This window comes from Enhydra lutris, unplaced genomic scaffold (assembly GCF_002288905.1).
Source record: "Enhydra lutris kenyoni isolate GAN:26980312 unplaced genomic scaffold, ASM228890v2 scaffoldscaffold21, whole genome shotgun sequence".
NCBI lineage: Eukaryota > Metazoa > Chordata > Mammalia > Carnivora > Mustelidae > Enhydra > Enhydra lutris.
In genome coordinates, this window is record NW_019154105.1 from 28,352,104 (window position 1) to 28,374,371 (window position 22,268).

Here is a 22,268-nt window from a genome sequence, read left to right on the forward strand (position 1 = left end):
CAAAGCCTTTTAAACAGAAGATTAAATTCTTTCCAACCTGGGGCACCTGGGTGGCTCAGTGGGTTATGCCACTGCCTTCGGCTCAGGTCATGATCTCAGGGTCCTGGGATCGAGTCCCGCATCGGGCTCTCTGCTCAGCAGGGAGCCTGCTTCCCTCTCTCTCTGCCTGCCTCTCTGTCTACTTGTGATCTCTGTCTGTCAAATAAATGGAAAAAATCTTTAAAAAAAAAAAAAAAAAAAAAAAAAAAAAAAAAAATTCTTTCCAACCTGATATAATTGAAGTGGCGGGGAAGGGGGGCAGGAACGACAACAAACCAGGGGGAAGAATAGTAAAGGAGAAAGTATTCGATTTTGGTTTTTTCTGAGTCTCTTTAAGCTCTATTATTATTGGCTCGTTATTCAGCATCTTCTGGCCTTCTCTTGTTCACTTCGGTTATATTCTGATGGCTTCGTAGGGAGGGAGTACGTCCTCCCCAGGGGATGGAAAGTCACCTTTTGCAGTTTGGGTGTAGGTGGCAAGTCTGTTCTATGTTTTACCATATTATCCTGTGACTTTGACATTGACCTTGGTTGTTGCTTCTCTGTTTCCCACTGATGGATACTGCGTTCTCCTTATTAAATGTTATTGCTTCCCCCCTCTGTCTCACAGAAAAATGGGAGATCAATCCCTCAGAGCTGACCTTTATGAGGGAACTGGGGAGCGGACTGTTTGGAGTGGTGAGGCTGGGCAAGTGGAGGGCTCAGTACAAAGTGGCAATCAAAGCCATTAGGGAAGGTGCCATGTGCGAGGAAGACTTTATAGAAGAAGCTAAAGTGATGATGTAAGTTACCCTGTTCTTTCTGGTTCCTCTTTTTGCATTAAAAAGTAGCCTCCCACCAGCCAATAGCCCCGCAGGCTTCTTTTCCTATGGTAACTATGTGTATGCGTGACTTCTCCCCCCAGGAAGCTGACACACCCGAAGCTAGTACAGCTGTACGGTGTATGCACCCAGCAGAAACCTATTTACATTGTTACTGAGTTCATGGAGAGGGGCTGTCTTCTGAATTTCCTCCGACAGAGACAAGGTCATTTTAGTCGAGATGTGCTGCTGAGCATGTGTCAAGATGTGTGTGAAGGCATGGACTACCTGGAGAGAAACAGCTTCATCCACAGAGATCTGGTAATCCCGACCACCCTCATTCCCATTCACTGGCCAAATACCTTTGTAACATCGGGGCAGCAAATGAGCGATGATGAATTAATATCCGATTTCTGTCTCAACGGTGTTTCACCGTTATCTTTAAACTTGGTAAATTTAACTTGCCTCGTAATTGTAACAGAAAACTCTTGATCACATCTGATACATGTAATGCATAATTACATAGGCAATTGCATTAAATACGTAAATACCTAGGTCATTGTTTCTAAGCAACTTACTATATATTAACTATTTGATCTCCATAAGAATCTCATGTGAGAGCTAGTCACAACAGTCTTTCTGACCATTGTTGTCTGATAGATAAGAAAATTCGCTTTAGAGAAGGGAAATGACTGACTGGTCAGGTGATAAATGGGGAAGTTAAGGGTTGACTCCTCCTTTCACTAAATCCTACACTCTTTTCCACTTCACATGATGTAAGCAGAAGTTATAACAGAAATTCTTGGTTTATTTTCCCGATTTCTGAAGTCACTGGGAAACCATGGAGGCCCACATTAATGCCTGAAAATACTAGAAAAGGGAATCTATTATTGGTTCTAAAATATTGTGATGGAGACACTTCTTAATTTTTCCTCTTCCCTACTCTGTCTCCCTGTCTCCCCCATTTTTTTCTTTTCTTTTTCTTCTCTGCTTGTTTTTCTCAAATATGTCTATTTTCAGCACGAAGACAGAACTGTCAGTTTCTGTTAAACCTTGAAGATGATTCTTTCACCGAAAAGCTTGTGATTCTCTACCTGGGACTTTTTTCCATGTTTTAATTTTAACTTTCTTGTCATAAAGCATGGATTCATGTCTTCTGGAATAGCAGCAAAGCATTAAAAAAAAATCAAATAATCACTTCAAGCAGGCATTGCTTTTATAGGAATTTAACATATATCAACTCATAGAATCATTATAATAACCCTAAGAAGTAGGTATAGTTATTATTCTCACTTTACAGATGAGGAAACTGAGATATATATATATATATAATAGGATAAAATTACTGACCAGTAGTCAAGTCTACTGTGGAGTCAGGATTTGAACCCGGGGAATTTGGCCCTAGAGTCCACACTATAGCTACTGTGTGCTGCGATCTTCAGACTTGGGGCATAATAAAGAACTGATGTGACTTGACTTTCAGTTGTGTTTTAGGGTAGTTATCTAATCTCTCTTGGGTTCTTTTTCTACATCTATAAATTGTGGGTGGGTTATAATATTGGTTTACTCACAAGACTGTTCCCCAACCCCCCAGCTTTACTGAGCCATAATTGACAAAATTGCATGTATTGAAAGTAAAGAACATCATGACTTGAGATATGTATACAATATGAAATGATTATCAAAGTCAAGTTAATTATATCCATACCTCACATGCAGGGAGAATGCTTAAGGTGTGCTCCCTTAGTAAACTGCAAGGAAGCAAAGAAGTATTATTAATTATAGTTATCATGCTATCCTTCAGATCCTCAGAACATACTGAGTTCTACATTTTTTTTTAAAGATTCCATATACAGGGCACCTGGGTGGCTCAGTGAGTTAAAGCCTCTGCCTTCAGCTCAGGTCATGATCTCAGGGTCCTGGGATCGAGCCCTGCATCGGGCTCTCTGCTCAGCAGGGAGCCTGCTTCCTCCTCTCTCTCTGCCGGCCTCTCTGCCTACTTGTGATCTCTGTCTGTCAAATAAATAAGTAAAATCCTTAAAAAAAATTTTGTAAAGATTCCACATACAAAGGATATCATAGAGTATTTGTCTTTCCTTCGGGCTTCTTCCGTTTAGCATAATGCCCTCCAGGTTCATCCGTGTTGTCATAACGACAAGATTTTTTTTATGGCTGAATAATATGGCACTGTATAGATATACGACATCATCTTTATGCGCTCATCATTGATGGACAGTTAATTATTTCATAGCTTGGCTATTGTTGGTAATGCTCCTATGAATATGGGAGTTCAGACATCTCTTTGAGGTACTGATTTCATTTCTTTTTCTTTTCTTTTTTTTTTAAAGATTTTATTTATTTATTTGACAGAGATCACATGTAGGCAGAGAGGCAGGCAGCAAGAGAGGAGGAAGCAGGCTCCCTGCTGAGCAGAGAGCCTGATGCGGGACTCAATCCCAGGAGACCAAGATCATGACCTGAGCCGAAGGCAGCGGCTTAATCCACTGAGCCACCCAGGCGCCCCCATTTCTTTTTCTATATATATAGTTGGAAGTGGAATTGCTGGATCATATGGCAGTTCTACTTTTAATTTTTTGAGGAAACTCTGGCCTGTTTTCCATAATGGCTATAGCAATTTACATCCCACAAATAGTATACAAGGGTTCCCCTTTCTCCACTTTTTCTTTCTTGACAACTTTTGTCCTCTCTTGTGTTTTTGGTAATAGCCATCCTGACAGGTGTGAGGTGACATCTCATTGTGGTTTTGGTTTGCATTTACGTAATGATAATGATGTTGAACACCTTTTCGTGGACCTGTTGGCCATTTGTGGGTTTTTTTTTTTTAATTGTATATTCAGCTTCTTTGCTCCTTTTAAAAATTGGATTATTTGCTTTTTTGGTATTGAGTTGTAAGAGTTCTTTATGTATTTTATATATTAGCTCTTTATCAGATGTGTGGTTTTACAAATCATTTTTCCTATTCTGTAGTTTCCCTTTTTATTTTGTTGATTGTTTCCTTTGCTATGCAAAGGTTTTTATTCTAATGTAGACCAATTATCTATTTTTGGTTTTGTTGCTTGTGCTTTTGGTGTCATATCCAAAAATTCACCAGTGAAGCCATCTGGCCCCAGGCTTTTCCTTTACAAGACTATTTTAAAGATTGCATTATGTGATTGGGGCAAAGGACTCTGTATGGTACATGTGATATAGATAACATTCATTATTGTTATTATGCTCAGTGATGGTAAAGAACATCTCTGTCATTTTGAAAGTTGTGAACTAAGCATCTTCCTCTTTTTCTGAACTTTCAAAACTGATGAAAATCGAATGCCTAAGTGAGTATGGCAGACTACATCTGTCCACACAGACCATATCTTGGTGAAAGCAATTTTGATAATTTTATGCTTAGGATATTGACATTACCGTGGTAGGTTTGTGTCACCCCTGAAGGAAAGATTCTGACGCTCCTATCTTTTGGGCAAAGAATGCTGTTGACCATGACGTGAAGTAATAATGAGGTATCCCTATAGGAAGATGGGGGCAAATCGGGGAACTTTAGAAGAGACTCTTAAAATACATTCAGCAGAAATAATCTCATATGAGTGGAATTGCCACATACAGAGAATAAAATGCTAGAAATGTCAGGGAAAAAATGCATCTTAGCCCATACGTTGTGGCATTAAAAATATTACCATGTTTTCCTTCTGAGAAATACTATGTCTTTTTCCCAAACTGTTTTCTTGAATCTTGTGCTCTTAAGGAACGGGCAAGAAAATATAATTTAAATAATTCAGAATTATATTTGACCAATTCCATATGACATATCACAATATACTGGAAACATTATAAAAGACAAGGTGAACTATGTTACACATGGCTGTTTTGTTCTGTTTTGTTTTGTTTTTTTGGCTGAAATTGGGATGTCCAATCACTGAGCAAAGCTGTTGGGTCAAACATTGGTTACCTATCACTTTGATTATTGTGTGTTATTAAATTCACCTAATGAGGACCTGGATTAAGGACTTCGAGAGATGTTGTCTTTATCAATAAGAAAATCTGACAGTTTAATAAGAATAGAAATGGGAGAGGAAGAAAGTAGTTTGACCTTCTTAGCCTTCGTTTAGGTATGACAGTTGGCAAAGTTATGTAATCGGGCCTTAATTGCACATATGACTTTCTGACCTCTCTTTCTACTCATTTTTTCAAATATATGTTGGAGACATTTCCACAGAAATAAACCCAATTTATAAAAAGACATTTCCACCTTCTGTAAATGTTGACTGGGTTATATTAAATTTAATGTAAACAGAATTTATATTTTTCTACTTTATAAAACTTTGTAACTAATACACCATTGAAATGTTGTTTTCTAGGCTGCCAGAAATTGCCTAGTTAATGAGGCCGGAATTGTAAAAGTATCAGATTTTGGAATGGCCAGGTAAGGCTGAGTCTATGTAAATATTTTCTATAAATTCCAGGTTTAATTAATATGTACCTCTGAAGGTCTAGAAAGCCTGACTTTTTTGTTTTTTGCAGTTGGTGTCAACTTCTTTTCCTAAAGCTTATTGAAGAGCTGTTTTTAAACCACACCTTTTGTTCTATTAGCAAAATATTTGTAGTATCCATCATTTTCAAAGGAAGACTAATTGATTTTTCTGCTTCTTAGTGTGCTTTTGATGGAAGGCAGTAAAATAAATTAGATTATGTTTTGAAAAGTTTCCTTGCTGAATCGATCTGTTTTACTGTTATTGTGCGCTTTTTCCCAGGTGACAAATTGTTGGGAAATTATGACTGCTTTATGCTTTATTATGTGGCATCAGATGATAGTCACATCAGCTTGTAGAATCAATAAGCATGGGGGCGGGGCGTGCCTGGGTGGCTCAGTCATTATGCATCTGCCTTCAGCTCAGGTCATGACCTGAGGGTCCTGGGATCGAGCCCTGCATGGGGTCACTGATCAGCCGAATCCTGCTTCTCCCTCTCCCACTCCCTCTGCTTGTGTTCACTCTCTTGCTGTGTCTCTCTCTGTCAAATAAATAAATAAAATCTTAAAAATCTTAGAAAAAAAAGGAATCAATAAGCATGGGAGTAATCTGCAGTGATGAAGTAGAAAGGAAATCTTGTTAGCGGTTCTGAAATAAATAAATTCATTAAAAAACAAAGTATACATCGTGATGTTAGTTATTCTGTCCACTAGGTGGGAGTATAGCCTGTTAAAGATTCTACTTTCATTTCTCCCTGGCCTGGGTTAGATTTCTAGAGTCTTTTGTTTTCACAAAAATGCGTTTAGGGGTAAAGTTCTTAGAATACCCAGTTTGTTGTGTTTTTATTCTCTTAATTTTTGTAATTTTAATAGAGTGTTAGACAAGACCTTTAAAAAGTATTGTTTGCCCTTTCCCTCCTCTGCGTCCCTTCACTCATCCATATGTCCATCCTTAAAAATATGAGGTGCTGGGGCGCCTGGGTGGCTCAGTCGGTTAAGCCTCTGCCTTTGGCTCAGGTCACGATCTCAGGATCCTGGGATTGAGCCCCGAGTTGGGCTCTCTGCTCAGCGGGGAGTCTGCTTCCCCTTCTCTCTCTCTGCCTGCCTTTCCGCCTACTTGTGACCTCTATCTGTCAAATAAATAAATAAAATCTTAAAAAAAAAAAAAAATGAGGTACCTACTATGTACCAGGGTGTTAGGTTGAACGACAGCAGGAATAAGGCATATGAGCCCCCGCTGTACACAGCTCATATTCAGGAGGAGAGAGAGAAAGACCTGAGAGCATCACAAAGAGGAAAACAAAGTGATGTGACCAAGCGGCAGTCAGCGCACCAAAGCCTCAGGCCCACATATGACCCAACACTTTTTTTGTTCAGCTTGTGAGCCAACAGTGGTTTTCCATTTTTTTTTTTTTTAAAGATTTGATTTATTTTTTTGAGAGAGAGAGAGAGACAGGGCAACAGAGATAGCAAGAGAAAGCTCAAGGAGGGAGGAGAGGGAGAAGCAGGCTCCCCTCTGAGCAGGGAGCCCAAAGTGGGGCTTGATCCCATAACCCTAGAATCATGACCTGAGCCAAAGGCAGTCGCTTAACTGACAGAGCCACACAGGTGCCCCTGGTTTTCCAATTTTTAAATGGTTGGCAAAAAGTAAAAGAATTTTAGGACACATGAAAAATATCTGAAATTTGGGGTGCCTGGGTGGCTCAGTCGTTAAGCATCTGCCTTTGGCTCAAGTCATGACCCTAGAGTCCCGGGACTGAGCCCCACATTGGGCTCCCTGCTCAGCAGGGAGCCTGCTTCTCCCCCTCCTGATCTCCTCTCTCGGTGTCTCTTTCTCTCTGTCAAATAAATAAATAAAATCTTAAAAAAAAAATCTGAAATTCGAATGTCGGTGTCTGTAAATACTGGGACACAGCCTCACTCATGATGTGTTGTCTATGGCCACTTTCACACAATGAAGGCAGAGTTGGACAGTGGTGACAGACTGTATGGCCTGAAAAGTAGATCATCTTGTCCTTATTCATCATCTTGTCCTTTACAGACAAAATGTGCTTCCCCCTAAGCTAGAGGTCATGTAGGGCTGGGGAGGTGGGTGGGCCCTGAGTATAGCACAGATGCGGTGATGCTCGCTATGTCCAGGGCTCTGGAAGACATCTTGGAGACTGGGATATTTGGATAGAGACCAGAAAGCCCGAAGCAACCAACGAGGTGGAGATCTGAGGATAAAATATCCCAGGGGGAAGAAACAGTGGGTGTGAAAGCTTGAAATCTGGGACAAGCCTGGGTCACCTCAGCACCAGGTCACACAGGCTGGGTTTAGCTCATCGTGAAAGCAGGACTGCTGCCTGTCGGGGCAGAACTTACCCTGTGCTCTTCATGTGCTTTTTGTGAAGATGTTCCTCTGACAGGCAGTCCTCCCGTTTCCCATGCTGGATTTTTATACATCTGGCTTTCAGAAAATCTGTGCTTCTGCCTCAGCCCCTCTGGAACACTCAGACCCCCTGACGGACAGGCACGTTGATCCCACTCACAGTGGCTTGTTCCCATGCACCAGGGGAAGTTGGTGCGATTATATGACTGCGTTCTCACAGCTTTTAGAAATTAGCTTTATGTGTTCATATACTACGTAAGCACATTCCTCTTGTAAATACGTACGGAGCACATTACAGAAAGGGCCGCAGTCTCCGTCTCTACCTCCCGGATCCAGGTTCCTCCCCAGAGGTAGTCAAAGTTCTCAGGCTGTGTGTGTCCTTCCAGAAGGACGTAAGTATGTGTGCATAGCAAAAATTACAGAGTATCGTTTTGAGTGTGTGTGTGTGTGTGTGTGTGTGTGTGCGTGAGGGAGGGATGTCATGGTATATAAATCCATACTCCTCCATTTACATCTGTCATTTTGTAATTTGCTTTTTTCACTTGCTGTGGGTTTAAATTGTACCCCGTGGACTCGCGGGGGCCACGAGCGTGTGTGCCTCCAAATGCTCTGCACCACTTCCTTTAGAGCAGCTCTGCTTTAGATGTTTTACATGTGGGGCCTTTGGGTTACATTTTGTTTAAAGAACAGAATTGCTTACCAAAAAAAAAAAAAAAAAAAAAACCTTTGCCAACTCTTTTATTGTGTCCTGCCTCTATTGCCTCATAAAAAAGAAAAACACACAGAAAAACAGAAGTGCAGCTACGAATGTTACCATGTATCCCTCTCAAGCTGAGAGGAAGATGGAAATCACCAGGCGTGGCCACGGAGGCAAACATTTAGCTTCAACCGGATGCTCGTTGGACTTCAGTCAACTGTGTTTTTGATTCTAAGAGGGGGGAAAAAAGGTAAAGAACATGTAGATCATAACCCAGAGGTGTAAACCTGTGACATGTCTTCCTTTAGGTATGTTCTGGACGATCAATACACAAGTTCTTCCGGTGCGAAATTTCCAGTGAAGTGGTGTCCACCTGAGGTGTTTAACTACAGTCGCTTTAGTAGCAAATCGGATGTCTGGTCATTTGGTAAGAACACGGTCCATTTTCCCCCAGCTCTAATCTGAACCGGAAGTGGATGCATCCTTTGGTGATCCTTTATCCTTTTCTAGGTGTTTTAATGTGGGAAATATTCACTGAAGGCAAAATGCCTTTCGAGAAAAACACCAACTACGAAGTGGTAACCATGGTTACGCGGGGCCACCGACTCTATAGGCCGAAGCTGGCATCCAAACATGTGTACGAGGTGATGCTGAGATGTTGGCAGGAGGTAAAAAAAAAATGTTGTGCTTTCCTTCTGAATCTTGAAAACACTTAGGGATCTGGGCTTGGTGGATTAATCGTGCGTGGTCTCTACAGCCTAGGGAGTTAGTGCATGTGTTACACGATTTCAGACTAGGTAGAACACCAGCCCTCTCAAGTCAGTTCCAAATAATGGGAAGAAAAAGGTGAAGAAGTGGAAAATGATAATAATTAGGATCATAAATTCAGGCTGCCATCCCACTCCCAAGCAGAAATCCTGTCACGGTTGCCTGAGTCCGGGATGTGGGGAATGTGTCCTAAGAAGCAGCTCTTCTCTCACTGGACTACTTGTAGTGTTGAATTATTACGCTTTCACCAGAGGGGGTTTCTTTCACCAAACCTCAACTTCCCCCAGATCTCTTGACTCACAGTCTTTGGAAGTTTTCCTTCCCGGTGTATTGAAATGTCACCTTGTAGAAAAGATGAGACACCATAATAATTTTTGAAAGATAATAATATTAGCTCACGTGTATTGTGTGATAGGCACTGTACTAAGTGCTTTAGATATACTTCTCAAAACAACCTTTAGAGGTGCAGAGATTTTTACTATAACCACTTTGTGGATGAGGAGACCAGGGCTCCTGAAGTTGGCACTTGCCCAAGGCCATGTTGCTACAGAGAAGCAGAGCCCGTGCTCTTGGTCTCTTGCTGTAATGTCTCCAAAGGAACACAGATTGGGGTGGGAGAGGCCTGGGCAGGAAGTGTTGCTGGGGGTGGGAGAGGACAGCGTGAGAAAGGCAAGGCGGTGATAATGAGTGTGGTGTGCGTACAGGAGGGTAGAGATTGGTCTGATGGAGCAGAGAGCCCACGTGAGGGTTTTGTGGGAAATGAGATAGAGTAGCAAGAGGATGGGAGAGGGCAGGTTATAGAGGGCACTGCAAATTAGCAAGACTTGATTTTGCAGGCAATAAAGAGTCCTGTTAGATTCTTGAATGGAGACACAAAAGGAATGTTATGGAAAGGTGTGCCCACCAACAGTACATGTAGGTGAAGGTAGACCCATTTGGAGACACCTGAGTGTTCAAGTCCCAAAACAAGGAGTGCCTTGCACTTGTGTGCTATGTTATGTGAATGTGAATGTGAGAAATTATTTTGGGGTTGGATTCTGGAACCCACAGCTTCTCTTTGATTTTTAATTGTAGAAACCAGAGGGAAGGCCTTCCTTTGAAGATTTGCTGCGTACAATAGATGAACTAGTCGAGTATGAAGAAACTTCTGGAAGATGAGTGGTGTTTTGACCCATGGCTTCCAGATTCCAAAGCATGAGGAAGAAATGGCACCTTGTGGCTGACTTCTAATTTATTTAGCACTTGGACATGTAGACAGTTTTACTTACAAAGCGGAAAAACCTAAAGCATTTGCATCTAGACCAGTCCTAGCTCTGGGACTGAATCTTTTAGGTTATGGAAATGTTGCCTGAGAGATGGTGATTAAAAACACTCACTTTTTTCCACCCCACAAATATTTGAGTGCCCACCACGTGCTAGATATGATGCCCAGACCCCAAGGTTTTCCCATTTTAGGGGTGTATGTGGGGCCATGTTGGCTGATGTCCGTGGAAGGTCAGGATATTTGGGAAGGGAAAGGGAATTAGAGCCTTTTTCCTGCAACCTTTCTCTTTCCTTTGGCTTCTACAGAAATCTGGGCCTGAGGCATTGTCTAGAATGTGGGTTCTGGATGAATCAGAAACCCATCTTGGATAAGTACCCCTCTTCTGTTTTGAAAACATCTGTTTTCAAGACTGCCATTAGTATTACATTAAAAAATATTTGTATGCTGTATATATTGTAAATATATATAATATATAAAGGTATATATTTATAAGAAACATGTGTTGTCTTTTATTTAAAAATTTTAATTCGGTAACGTTTGGACTTACCTTTTTAGGACTAGGGACTATGCCTTGCAGCTGTCAGTTTCTCCTCCCCTGGAGATCAAATATTCCTTACTGAAGAGAAGAAAGTCTGGACCTTTCTACCATTAATGCCTCCTTCCCACATAGGCAGGCATGTTTGGGAGTGCCTGTCTAATTTAAACCCCCAACCAGGCCTATTTGGGCGGAGTGACTCTGCCCATGTTATCCGTCACTAATTGGAGTTAGGTAAAAATGGAACTGGGGCAGGGCGCCTGGGTGACTCAGTCGGTTATAAGCGTTCGCTTTCGGCTCAGGTCATAATCCCAGGGTGCTGGGATCGAGTCCCGCATCATGCTTCCTGCCCAGCAGGGTGTCTACCTCTCCTTCTCTGTCTGCTTCTCCCCCCACTCATACTTTTCTATCTCTTGCTCTCAAATACATAAATAAAGATTGAACTAGAAGCCATTAATGACTTTCTCCATCTTCAGAATCTGCCCCAAGACACAGATGCTATGAGTGGGGGTGCTGGGCTCTGGGGCAGAATGGTGAGGTGACATTCACGACAGAGCCCACCCCCACCGCAAGCAAGACCCAGGGGCAAGCGCAAATTCTGGCAGAGACCAGGACAAATGGAGAGCCTGGTGTGTAGAGCTGTCTCCAGATGGTGTTCGGGAGATCTGGTTGTACTTGGGTTCCTGGATCCGTGAGATTGTCTGGAAGAGCCTCATGGTAGACCCTAAGTTCAGGTTTATTTGAGTGCGTTTCTGACTATTCTAACAATGTCTGACCAAGACACCAGCTGAGCTGGAAACTTCATTTCTCATGAGCCCAGAAGAAACAGTCTGTGTTATCAATATGACAGGCCATGTATTGCCGCACACCTTTTTTTGTTTTTGGAGTTTTGTGTTTTTGATATTATGAGGGTAGAAAGCTGAGGCACATACAACACAGGGCCTTTCTGTAGGAGTTTCAACTGCTCTGGGCACTACCATGGTGTCCCCCGGGCCACAGGTGCCGTGGGAACACAGAGCTGTCCAGTTGGCTGCCCTGAGCGGTGCCTCCCTAGGACCCTGGAGAACCATCTCTTTCCTTCTGGTCTGTCCATCCACGGAAAGCTATCTCCTATCCTTCCTTCTCCTCCTTATAATGGGAAAAACAAAACAAAACCCACCTTGAGTCTCGTCACAGTCTGTTTGCCACCTTCCTCCTTATCTTCCTGTTTAACCGTACCCCCATCTTACACACACACCACCTTTTAACCGAACTGTAGCTCATTCAAGGAGTTGGTCATACTCGTCAACTTGAGTGTGAGTGCTGTCGATTATATCTTTCTCCTTCACCTTGACTCCTCCCACACCCCCCGGTCCTGTCCCATACTTCCCTTTTCACCTGGAGCAGCTGTATTCAAAGTGCTGGGTGGTACTGAAGAAAAGTGAGGACGAAGTATAATTCTTGTACTCATCGTTGCGCATACTTTTGATGTGGAGAACACGACGGATGCTCCCTGGCAACATTTGGGAACATCTCCTTCAAAAAAATCTTTACGTTTTTCACCAAAACGTAGCATAAGGCTTTGTACAAAAGCACAAGGAAGGCAAAAAGTGAAGTAAAAATAGAAGAATCCACCCAGAACGCTTAAAGAGATCTTAATCTATAAAGCAGGAAATAGGAAGGGCAACGTGCACATGCTATGTGTTCATTAGAATTGTTCCCTTTAGTTTTAATTTTTGGTTATATTTTCCAAAGGGATGACGTGAAACTCCTAAGTACATTTTTAAAAAAAAATCTATGTTGCTTTTGTATTTCTCAGCTAGGGCTCAGTCACCGTTGAGGTATATTATCGAATTGGCTTTCTATCCCCACAGGAAAAAAAAAAATGAAGTTTCATAATATGGTCCTTGAAGTGTCAGTCCTGAGTGGGAGGACAGAACATTCTAAAATTTATGCTCCAATACCTAGAATCGAATTCTGCTTCTACCACTAACTGTGTCCCTCGTCCTATCTGCGGATCGGTTTCCTTCTCTGTCCAGAGAGGGCAGTTTGATTAAATGATTTTTGAGGTCTCTTGCATGAAAATTTTGTGACTTCTTGAAAATGGTGTTTGCTGGAGTCACCCACACAGTTTGGAATGAGGAACCAAGGGCAGCCGCCTTCAGAGATCTGGATGGAGATTACTGAGCTTGCTTATATAGGCCATTGGGTTGTCATTCACACACTTCTCTGAGGTTTTTAGAACAGGAAAATAGGTGGGGTTAACTCTGCTCGTGAGAAACACCTCGGGCGAGCTATGATTTCAGTTAAAAGATGTGTTTTTGTGACTGGAGCATCGCTGAAGAACTGAAGGCTGTTTGGTGTGCTCCCTGCAGAGTCACAGCCATGATTCTTTCCACCTGTAAGTAAGATGGCTTCGTCCTTCCTCTCCAGGGCTGGTTCGGGGCATGTTACTTAACTCTTGAACGCCAGAGGATGGCACGATGCTTGTGAAGCTTTCAGGACAGTTTCCCCAGGTGTTGTGATGGGGTTTTGTGTGTTATTCAAACCACCATTGTAGTGATGTAATGTTGGCAAACGCTCATCGTGGAGAAGGCGAAGGGAAACAAAACAGTGTCCTTAATTCTATATGTGTGCATGGAAATGCAGTTTGAAAAGTGTTTGTTTGTAGGGCCATATGGAATGTGAAGAGCTCCTTGCTGAAGGCTGGGAGACCCAAGTTTCAGCTCCTGGATTTGCTTGGTGGTTAACCTTTGGCCACTTCTTGTGTCAGGTCCCTATCTATAAAATGGTACCCTGTCTCTGCTCACCTGCCAGCAAGAGAGCATAAACACTAGCTAAAAATGACACGTCCTTCATGATCTTAATTTTGGAGTTGCTCTGGAACACTGTTAAGGTCTACGTACAATTTTGAAAATGCTTATTAATTCAGCTCTATGAGGGCCTTAGACACAAAATATCGTGAAAACGCAAGGAAGGAAAATACTCTCTTTGAATTTAATTCTGGATGACTAGAGGACCCAGTTTTAGCAAAGCCCAGTCATATCAGATTAAAGCCATCGAAGACGAGCTAACAAAGTTTTTTGCATTTCTGATTTTTCAGTGGCAAAAGGAAACACTGGTGGCAACTTGTCAATGTCCCCTGTTAAGCCATATCACCTCCCAGGACCCAACGCTTGATGGTAGAATCTGTAAAACATAAACCAGGCTATTCCAGTTGTACTGACCTGAATATAATTTACAGTCTTGATCCCCTCATAGACGAAATGGGGCTGCCCGTTATCAGAAATACAGATTTAACCTGAGCCCAAGCAGAAAGAGCTAAGAAACAACATTTTATGTCTCCCACCACCCCCTGATGGTAGAACGAAGGTGAGCGGCGACTTGCTAACCTTTTTATTAAAAGCTGTGTGAGCATCTGTACCTCATTTCTCCTGAGGTTAGGACCAGAGAAAAGACTGTCAATTTTAACAGGAAAGATTTGGTTATATATAAAATAAATAACGACGAGGGTTGAGACAGGATTAGTTTGCCCAAGGGATTAGATGAGAGACTCCCTCTCAGTGGGGCTATTGTGAGGGTCCTTCTGGCTGGCCTGGAAGAGCATGGATTTGATGAACATTCACCATCTCTTCCAGCTTCTGGTAATTTGTTCCATGTAACTATCCCCTGTTTATTTCTGCCGTAACCCCCCCCCCGTAGACATGGCTCTATTTGCTTCTGGGTAAAACACTTGTGTTTACCGTTGATGAAAGAAAACCAAGAGATGCCTCCAGGTGTATTCCTGCTCATCAAAAAGTGTCTGTATGTGTTTGCCAAGCCAGAGTAATTTGCCAAGTATGTTTGTTGTTTTAAGAGCTGTCATAGAAGTCTCGCCTGATAGGCTGCTGTAGCGGGAGGAGAGCATGGAGAAGGTGAGATATTGGTCGGACTGCATGGTGGGGAGAGCCTGAGTGAGATATTAGAGCGCTGCTCCCGTGAAGTTTAATTTGTGAAACATCACTGGGTATGGTCAAGATTCCTACCCAATAACTGTGGTCCTGAGGACAGACCCAGCCCAGTAGAGTTATTTAGAGGACAAAGCCCAGGGAGAACTAGGAGTTTGAGAAACTCACCTCTTCCTTCCCCTCCACCTCATTTTTACCTGATTTCTCTGCCTTTCTTTTCTTCCCAATTTATGAAGTAGAAGGGGAAAAAATGATGTATATGAATGATTCTTAAATCTCAGTGTGCCTGAAGCATGGATGGGATACTGACAAAAATGGTCAATTTCCAGACTCCCCTCCATAGTTAGATCTGAGGGTCAGGTATGCACACCTGATCACATGGCTTTTCTAGGGCCCCTATTTTTGAAAACCCCTCTTACTCCTTGTATTTGATTTCTACACCAACCCTACTAAGTTACTATTTCTGTCTTTACTATTTTTTTTAAGATTTTTTTTTATTTATTTGACAGAAATCACAAGTAGGCAGAGAAGCAGGCAGAGAGAGAGAGAGAGAGAGAGGAGGAGGAGGAAGCAGGTTCTCTGCTGAGCAGAGAGACCGACGTGGGGCTCGATCCCAGGACCCTGGGATCATGACCTGAGCCGAAGGCAGAGGCTTAACCCACTGAGCCACCCAGATGCCCCTTTACTATTATTATTAATATGAAGATAAAGAAGGCAGCTGCATAGCGACCTCTAAGATGGGCCCCAGTGGTGTCCGCCTCCTGGTGTTTACCCCCTTGTGCAATCCCTCTCCTTGGGTCTGATTCGGACCTAGTAACTCACTTCTCATGAATAGAAGGTGATAAAAGTGGTAGAGTGTCTTCTCCGAGGTGAGGTTGTCTAAGGACGGTGGCTTCTGACTTCGTGCTCCTGGGCTGGGTCTTGGGTTACTGGCTGCCATGCCGTGAACATTCTCAGGTGGCCTGTGGAGGAGGATCCCCATCATGAGGAATGAATGTTGGCACCATGGCTTGCCAACAGCCATGAAAGTGAATGTGGAAGTGGATCGACTCAGCTTGACTCCAGTTTCATGAGCTTCGTGAATTTCTCCACCTTTAACTCTAAGCACCTAGCTAAGCCATGCCTGGGCTCCCGACCCACAGAAATGGTGAGATAATAATAATTTGTTTCCAACAACAGATGATGAATTTGGCGGCCAAAGCAGGAAGAACCATTGGACCAAATCAAACATGGCCACTTCTACCATTATTTTGCCTCCTGTTGGAGTTGTTCCCCTTGATCAAAAATAGAGAATTTCCTCATGTTACCATGAACACAAGCAGATCTGTCTTTTGTTTTTAAATAACTTTGATCCCCCTGTTACTGCCTAAAGTCTGTCGTAATAATGATAAGGGTAACGACCAGGGGGTGACGATGTCTGTGAGTTTCCCTGTCTCCCAGCTGAGATTCCCCCGCTGTTCCTCTGCGAAGCCCACTGGCCAGCGTCATCTGTGCACTTCTTGCCACTGAGGGTCAGTGGACTCAGCTTCTGGCACAAGCGCCAACCCCGTCAGCAGTTCCTGTGGCTGAGCACTTCATATCACGAGCTGGCTCCATGTCTTGGGTGTGATATTTGTGAACTTGTCACGAATTCGGAGGTCACAGACATCAGTCTTCTAGAAAATTCTGCCCTGAGACCTGGGGGCAGAACGGAGTTGTCTGCAAGACACCCAGTCTGCCTCACATCAGCTCATTCCTGGGGGAAAAATCAATCTTCTTACACAGAGCAAGCAATGGCTTCAAGATGCAAGAATATTTGGTGCCTGGGGGGTGCCCTGGCCAAGGCTGGGATCAGATGTGCGGTCTTCAGAGAGGCTCTGCCCTCCCTCACAGCATCCTTTACTCCCTGGACACCATCTCCCCTGCTGCCCAGAACCCCACCCAGCTTCTGAGGCTTCTAGAGTCTCCTCACTCCTTCCCCACACCCACTGCCCCTTCAGGCCCCAGCCTGGCCAAGTACCACCAAATGTATCAGTTGACTGTCCCAGGAGCTGGGAACTTGTGTTCTGTTAGTGACCCATGGATCCCCTAGAAGTAGCTCTTCCTCTTACTTTAAGGTAAGACTCAAGATGATGTCAAAAACAGTTTGGGGTTTGACATAGGGTTAACTTCTTTTGTCAATACAAGCGAAAAGACTAACCTCTCCGGTGACTATCCTCTCTTAGAAGCAGGTACATTTTAAAATCAAAAGGAAACACCCTGGAGTGTGCTTCTAGAATTCCTCTTAGAAGGAGAGTCTTTTTAATATCAAGGGGAAGTGTATACACAAGGCAAGGATAATTTAATAGCTCAAAAATATAGAGGGCATACACTCAGAAAAAAGGATAGCTTTCTAAATTGAATAAACATTTCTTTGAAAAACTCAGTGTCTTACTTTCTTCCCTCCCTCCTTCCTTCCCGTCCTCCCTCCTGTCTATCCTTCCTTCTTCCTTCCCTCTTTCCTCCCTCCTCACCCCACTGCTGTGGATTCTTGGTTCAGCGAAACTTTTCTGAAACCTGATCAGAGGTAGAATTTCACACTAAAGGAAAGCTAGCTGTGTGTCACCCTTCCCAGGTGACATTAGTTAAATCAATTAAAATGTATTTGATTTTAAAAGGCCCTTAAGAAACAGATCTCCTGGGGGGAATTTACGATCATCATGAGGAAGTTTCATCTTTCTGGGAATTTCTGGGAACAATGGCACCTAGCTTACAGTGAACATCGAATCAATCACTCAGAGCCATTTCCCCAAAGCCACAGGCTTTCGTTTTCCTCCACGCCCTTCAGCTGCAGACGCAGCTGCCACCAGAATTCCTCACCTTAAAACCGCAGCCTGGGACATGTGGGTTGGGAGACTCAACTAGCGCGCCCCTAGGTTCAAGAGAGCTCTCCAGACCGAGCCAGTTATTTAAGTTTTCAAATAAAAAGCAGCCGCCATCTGCCAGTGATGACCAAATTCAGAAGGAATAAATTTCACTTGAGGCTCTGATTCAGAATGAAACAGTGACGTCGGACATGCCGGGGATGAAGGTGAGGTTATGCTGATGTAAACCTCAGAACACTAGAAACGGAGGGAAGGCCGCCAACTTTGCTTCCCAGAGGGCTGGGACCACAGCTTTGCATCCGACAGGTGTTTGGGAGCTGGGGAAGGCGACCTTGGAGCTGTTCTGAGAAATGGTGCTTCTCACATTTGCTCCCTTCCAGTGCCCCCTGGTGGAAGCCTGTCCCCCCACAGCCCCATTGTGGCCACCCACCCCCGTCTGGAGGCACCAGGAGCATTGTGCTGGGGAGACAAGGGGGGAAAGAAAGGATTCCCAGGAAGGAACACGAACCCCAGCTCAAAGGGGAGGTTGGACTGCCTTATCCATGAAAGATGTGTCATTCCTAAAGGTCACAGGGATTACACCAGGACGTGGTGCCCTTTTCCTGATTTGCCGGGACCTGGGATATAATTAAAGATACTTGCCGGGGGAATAAGAAGCAGGTGAAAAGATCAGCGCAGGCGTAAGCCTGGGAGAGGAAGCACCGGCTGGCTCCTTCCTGAGATAATCCTCAACCCTTCCAGCGGGCAAATAGTCATTGCCCATCTCTGGGGCATTTTAGTCTCTCTGGCAGGGGCCTTTGCATATCAAAGGCCCCGTGCATATGCATATGCACGAGCTTCTGCCTAAACCGGGAATTTTCCAAAGGCACAAACGAGTTTTCTCTCTGCAGGTTAATTTCTCTGCAAAGCATGGCTTCTAGAATCCCAGGTTGCATACGGAAGTGACTCTCCATTTGTTCACTGACCTCGAAAACCTGGGTGAAGCTGTGACTCGAAAACGACCACAGATCTAATAATCACAGATATCTGCTCCGGAGGGAATCGAAATTTCAGTCTATAAATAAAGATGCCTAGTGGCTTGGAAAGTCATGCCAAATGAGGGAACACCAGGGAACTAATCGGCGTTCACACACACACACAGACACTTTTTTTTTTTTCCATTTACCGAACAATTATTTCTTGGGCAGCAACTTGCTGGGCAGAAGGGATGGAATGGTGAACAAGGCAGAGGTTGGCCTTCTAGCCCACAGCTGCTCCTGGTCTTCCGGGGAGAAGAAAAACCTTCTCATACTTAAATCAGTGGCAGCATAGGTCTGTGCCTTTGCTACTGAACCAGGAAAAATAAGTATTTTTGAAAACACTGATTCCGAAATCGTAGACTGCAGAAGAGAGCAGAGATCACCCTGGGGATATTTTGGGGTTTATAATCTACTCATCGGGCTTGTAGTCCTACAGGTGAGTAGGGGAAGGCCTTTTCCTAGTGCCTAGATATCTTTCCCACCTGCTGAGTGATACCAGCAATTCCTTCTGGAAGGTTCTGTGTATTTAAATTTAAGGTATTGTGATAGGTAATTTTATGGGACACCTTGGCTGAGTCATGTTGCCCAGCTGTTTGATCAACATAATTCTGGGTGTTTCTGTGAAAGGGTTTGGGGGATGAGGATTTAAATCAAGATTTAAATCAGTGGTCTTTGAGTAAACAGATTACTCTTCACAATGTTGGTGGGCTTTGCCCAATCAGTTGAAGGCCTTAAGAGAATAGAGCCTGACCTCACCTGAGCGAGAGGAATTCCACCAGCAGCCTGCCTTTGGACCTGAACACAACTCTTCCCTGAGTCTCCATCCTGCCAACCCACCCCATTCGATTTTGGACCTGCCAGTTCCCACAGTCTTATGAACCAATTCCTTAAAATCAGTCTCTCTCTTCACCTCAATATAGGGGTCATGCTTATAAACATGAAAATGCCTTCCAAAGAAGGACTACAGTGTAACATGTTTCCTACTCTATCTGTTTATGATATCATTGATACCTTACCAACAGCAAGTTTCAGAGCCTCTCCTGAGAACTGTTTGGGTGGTAGGGAGAGAGAGAGCCCTTGAGAGTCCTGAACGGTGGGAACATCTGCCTTGGAGTCAGGGGTAGAGAGTCGGCTCAGGACAAGGGAGTTGGGAGCTAAGAATCAGCTTTGGCTTGCTTGGCCTTATTCCCTTGTTTTGTCTTCAGAGGGAGAATCACATCTATTTACATCTGTTTACCTTCAAACATAGCCTGTGAGTACCTAACGGAGTTCTAGGGAACTGGCTGAGGGAACAGGTTGGGAATTAAATGAGTAATCTCTATGATTTGGGTGCCTCAGCTCTGCTGTCTTATTTAATTTTCTCATCCATAAGGATAGTCTTGTTCTGCTCCCAGACTCTGAGCCAAAGTCTCCGGGCTTGAATTCCAACTCAGTGGCTTTTTAATTCTGTGACAAATTACTGAACTTCTCCTTCTCTTAGCATTTTTACTCTGTAAAATGGGGTAATAACAAGACCGATTTCAATGTTTAGGGAGTAACTTAGTATAAAATGTAGTGAGGAGCGCCTGGGTGGCTCAGTGGGTTAAAGCCTCTGCCTTCGGCTCAGGTCATGATCCCAGAGTCCTGGGATCGAGCCCCACAACGGGCTCTCTGCTCGGCAGGGAGCCTGCTTCCTCCTCTCTCTCTCTGCCTGCCTCTCTGCTACTTGTGATCTCTGTCTGTCAAATAAATAAAAATAAAATCTTTAAAAAAAAAATGTAGTGAGATCTTAGTGTAGCGCCTGCTTACAGTAAGGCCTATGTTGGGGAACTGCCTTTCCTAGAAGGTAGGTTTCATTCCTATATTTTCCAGATAAGGCTGCTGAGTGATTGGCCAGAATCACATTGTTGCCACAAGAAAATGGAGCCATAAAATTAACAAGTCAGGAAACAACAGATGTTGACAGGGATGTGGAGAAAGGGGAACCCTCCTGCACTGTTGGTGGGAATGCAAGTTGGTGCAGCCACTCTGGAAAACAGCATGGAGATTCTTCAAAAAGTTAAAAATAGAGCTACCGTATGACTCAGCAATCGCACTACTGGGTATTTACCCTAAAGATACAAATGTAGTGATCCGAAGGGGCATGTGCACCTGAATGTTTATAGCAGCAACGTCCACAATATCCAAACTATGGAAAGAACCTAGATGTCCATCAACAGATGAATGGATAAAGAAGATGTGGTATATATACAATGGAATACTATGCAGCCATCAACTGCCCCACCCCGAAATCTTGCCATTTGCAATGACGTGGTTGGAACTAGAGGGTGTTATGCTAAGCAAAATAAGTCAATCAGTGAAAGACAGTTATCATATGATCTCCCTGATATGAGGAATTTGAGAGGCAAGGTCGTGGGTGATGGGCAGTAGGGAGGGAAAAAATGAAACAAGATGGGATCGGGAGGGAGACAAATCATCAGAGATTCTTAATCTCAGGAAACAAACTGAGGGTTGCTGGGGGTGGGGGAGAAGGATAGGGTGGCTGGGTGATGGGCACTGGGGAGGGTATGTGCTACGGTGAGTGCTGTGAATTGTATAAGACTGATGATTCACAGACCTGTACCCTGGGGCAAATAATACATTATATGTTTAAAAAAAAAGAAAAGAGAAGAAAAGAAAAGAAGAGAAGAGAAGAGAAAAGAAAAGAAAAAAAAAGAAAATGGCGCCATGATTTGACTGCAAGTTGGTTTGACACCAAAACCCACTCACCCTCATGTGCTGTCCTAATACAGAAAAAAGTCCTCGAACACCAGAGACGGCTTCACTCTTTCATCTAGCATCTTAGGGATTGGTGCTTGATTTTGGATAAGTTACTTCTTTATTTAATGTCTCTGGGACAGCGGGTTAGGCTTATGACCTATAAGTACTAGCCAAAGCTCCGGAAGCCATTCTTGTCAACTTCGCTGTTCTACTTAGTGAAGAGGTTGTGGTCAGCCTGCTTGTTCTGTGGTCAGCCTCGTGCTGTGTGATGTCCTGTGGTAGAATGAGCTACTGAAGAGTAGAGCCCAGGTGGGGTGTGGTGGTGTGGGGGTATGGGTGAGGCTGACTTATTGAGTTCTCTATGTGCCCGGCAGCCGTGCTGGGGGCTCTGGGAAGCACCGACATGGAGGAGATTACAGTGTGGTTCAGTGGTTCTCAAAATCAAGGGATTTTTGCACGCCACTCCCCCTCCCCCACCCCAACCCCGGGACATTTGACAATGCCCGGGAGTTTCTTGGTTTTCACGACTGGGAAGAGGAGGTGGATGTGAAAGGAGGGAGGGGTTGCTGCTGATTCTTGGTCATAAAGGTGCTGCTGAAGAAACTGTAGGGCACAGGACAGCATCCCCCAACTCCCCAAGAATCATCCAATCTAAAAAGTCAACTGTGGGGTGACCGAGAAACCCTATGAGAGATGGAGCCTACGCAAAGATGGTCCTTGAGATGGCCATCTAACGTGGTGCCCAATTACGAGCCACAGCGCAGGACAGATCACTTGTGCTCTG

At 43.8% G+C, this 22,268-nt stretch overlaps 2 protein-coding genes across 3 annotated transcripts in view; both read left to right on the plus strand.

Annotated features, from left to right (window-relative positions):
- The window catches only part of LOC111149008 (tec protein tyrosine kinase), a 95,251-nt gene extending 84,348 nt beyond the window's left edge, over positions 1–10,903 (plus strand). For both annotated transcript variants that reach the window (XM_022505884.1, XM_022505883.1), the window contains 6 exons: positions 650–821; positions 944–1,160; positions 5,213–5,277; positions 8,699–8,817; positions 8,901–9,058; positions 10,233–10,903. In XM_022505884.1, coding sequence (XP_022361592.1) covers positions 650–821; positions 944–1,160; positions 5,213–5,277; positions 8,699–8,817; positions 8,901–9,058; positions 10,233–10,316 — 815 coding nt within the window. In that variant the 3' untranslated portion in view covers positions 10,317–10,903. The remainder of the gene's footprint in view (positions 1–649; positions 822–943; positions 1,161–5,212; positions 5,278–8,698; positions 8,818–8,900; positions 9,059–10,232) is intronic.
- Positions 10,904–13,130: 2,227 nt separating this feature from the next.
- LOC111149052 (TXK tyrosine kinase) overlaps positions 13,131–22,268 on the plus strand; it is a 60,745-nt gene continuing 51,607 nt past the window's right edge. Inside the window, exon 1 of the mRNA XM_022505953.1 lies at positions 13,131–13,337. Coding sequence (XP_022361661.1) covers positions 13,250–13,337 — 88 coding nt within the window. The 5' untranslated portion in view covers positions 13,131–13,249. The remainder of the gene's footprint in view (positions 13,338–22,268) is intronic.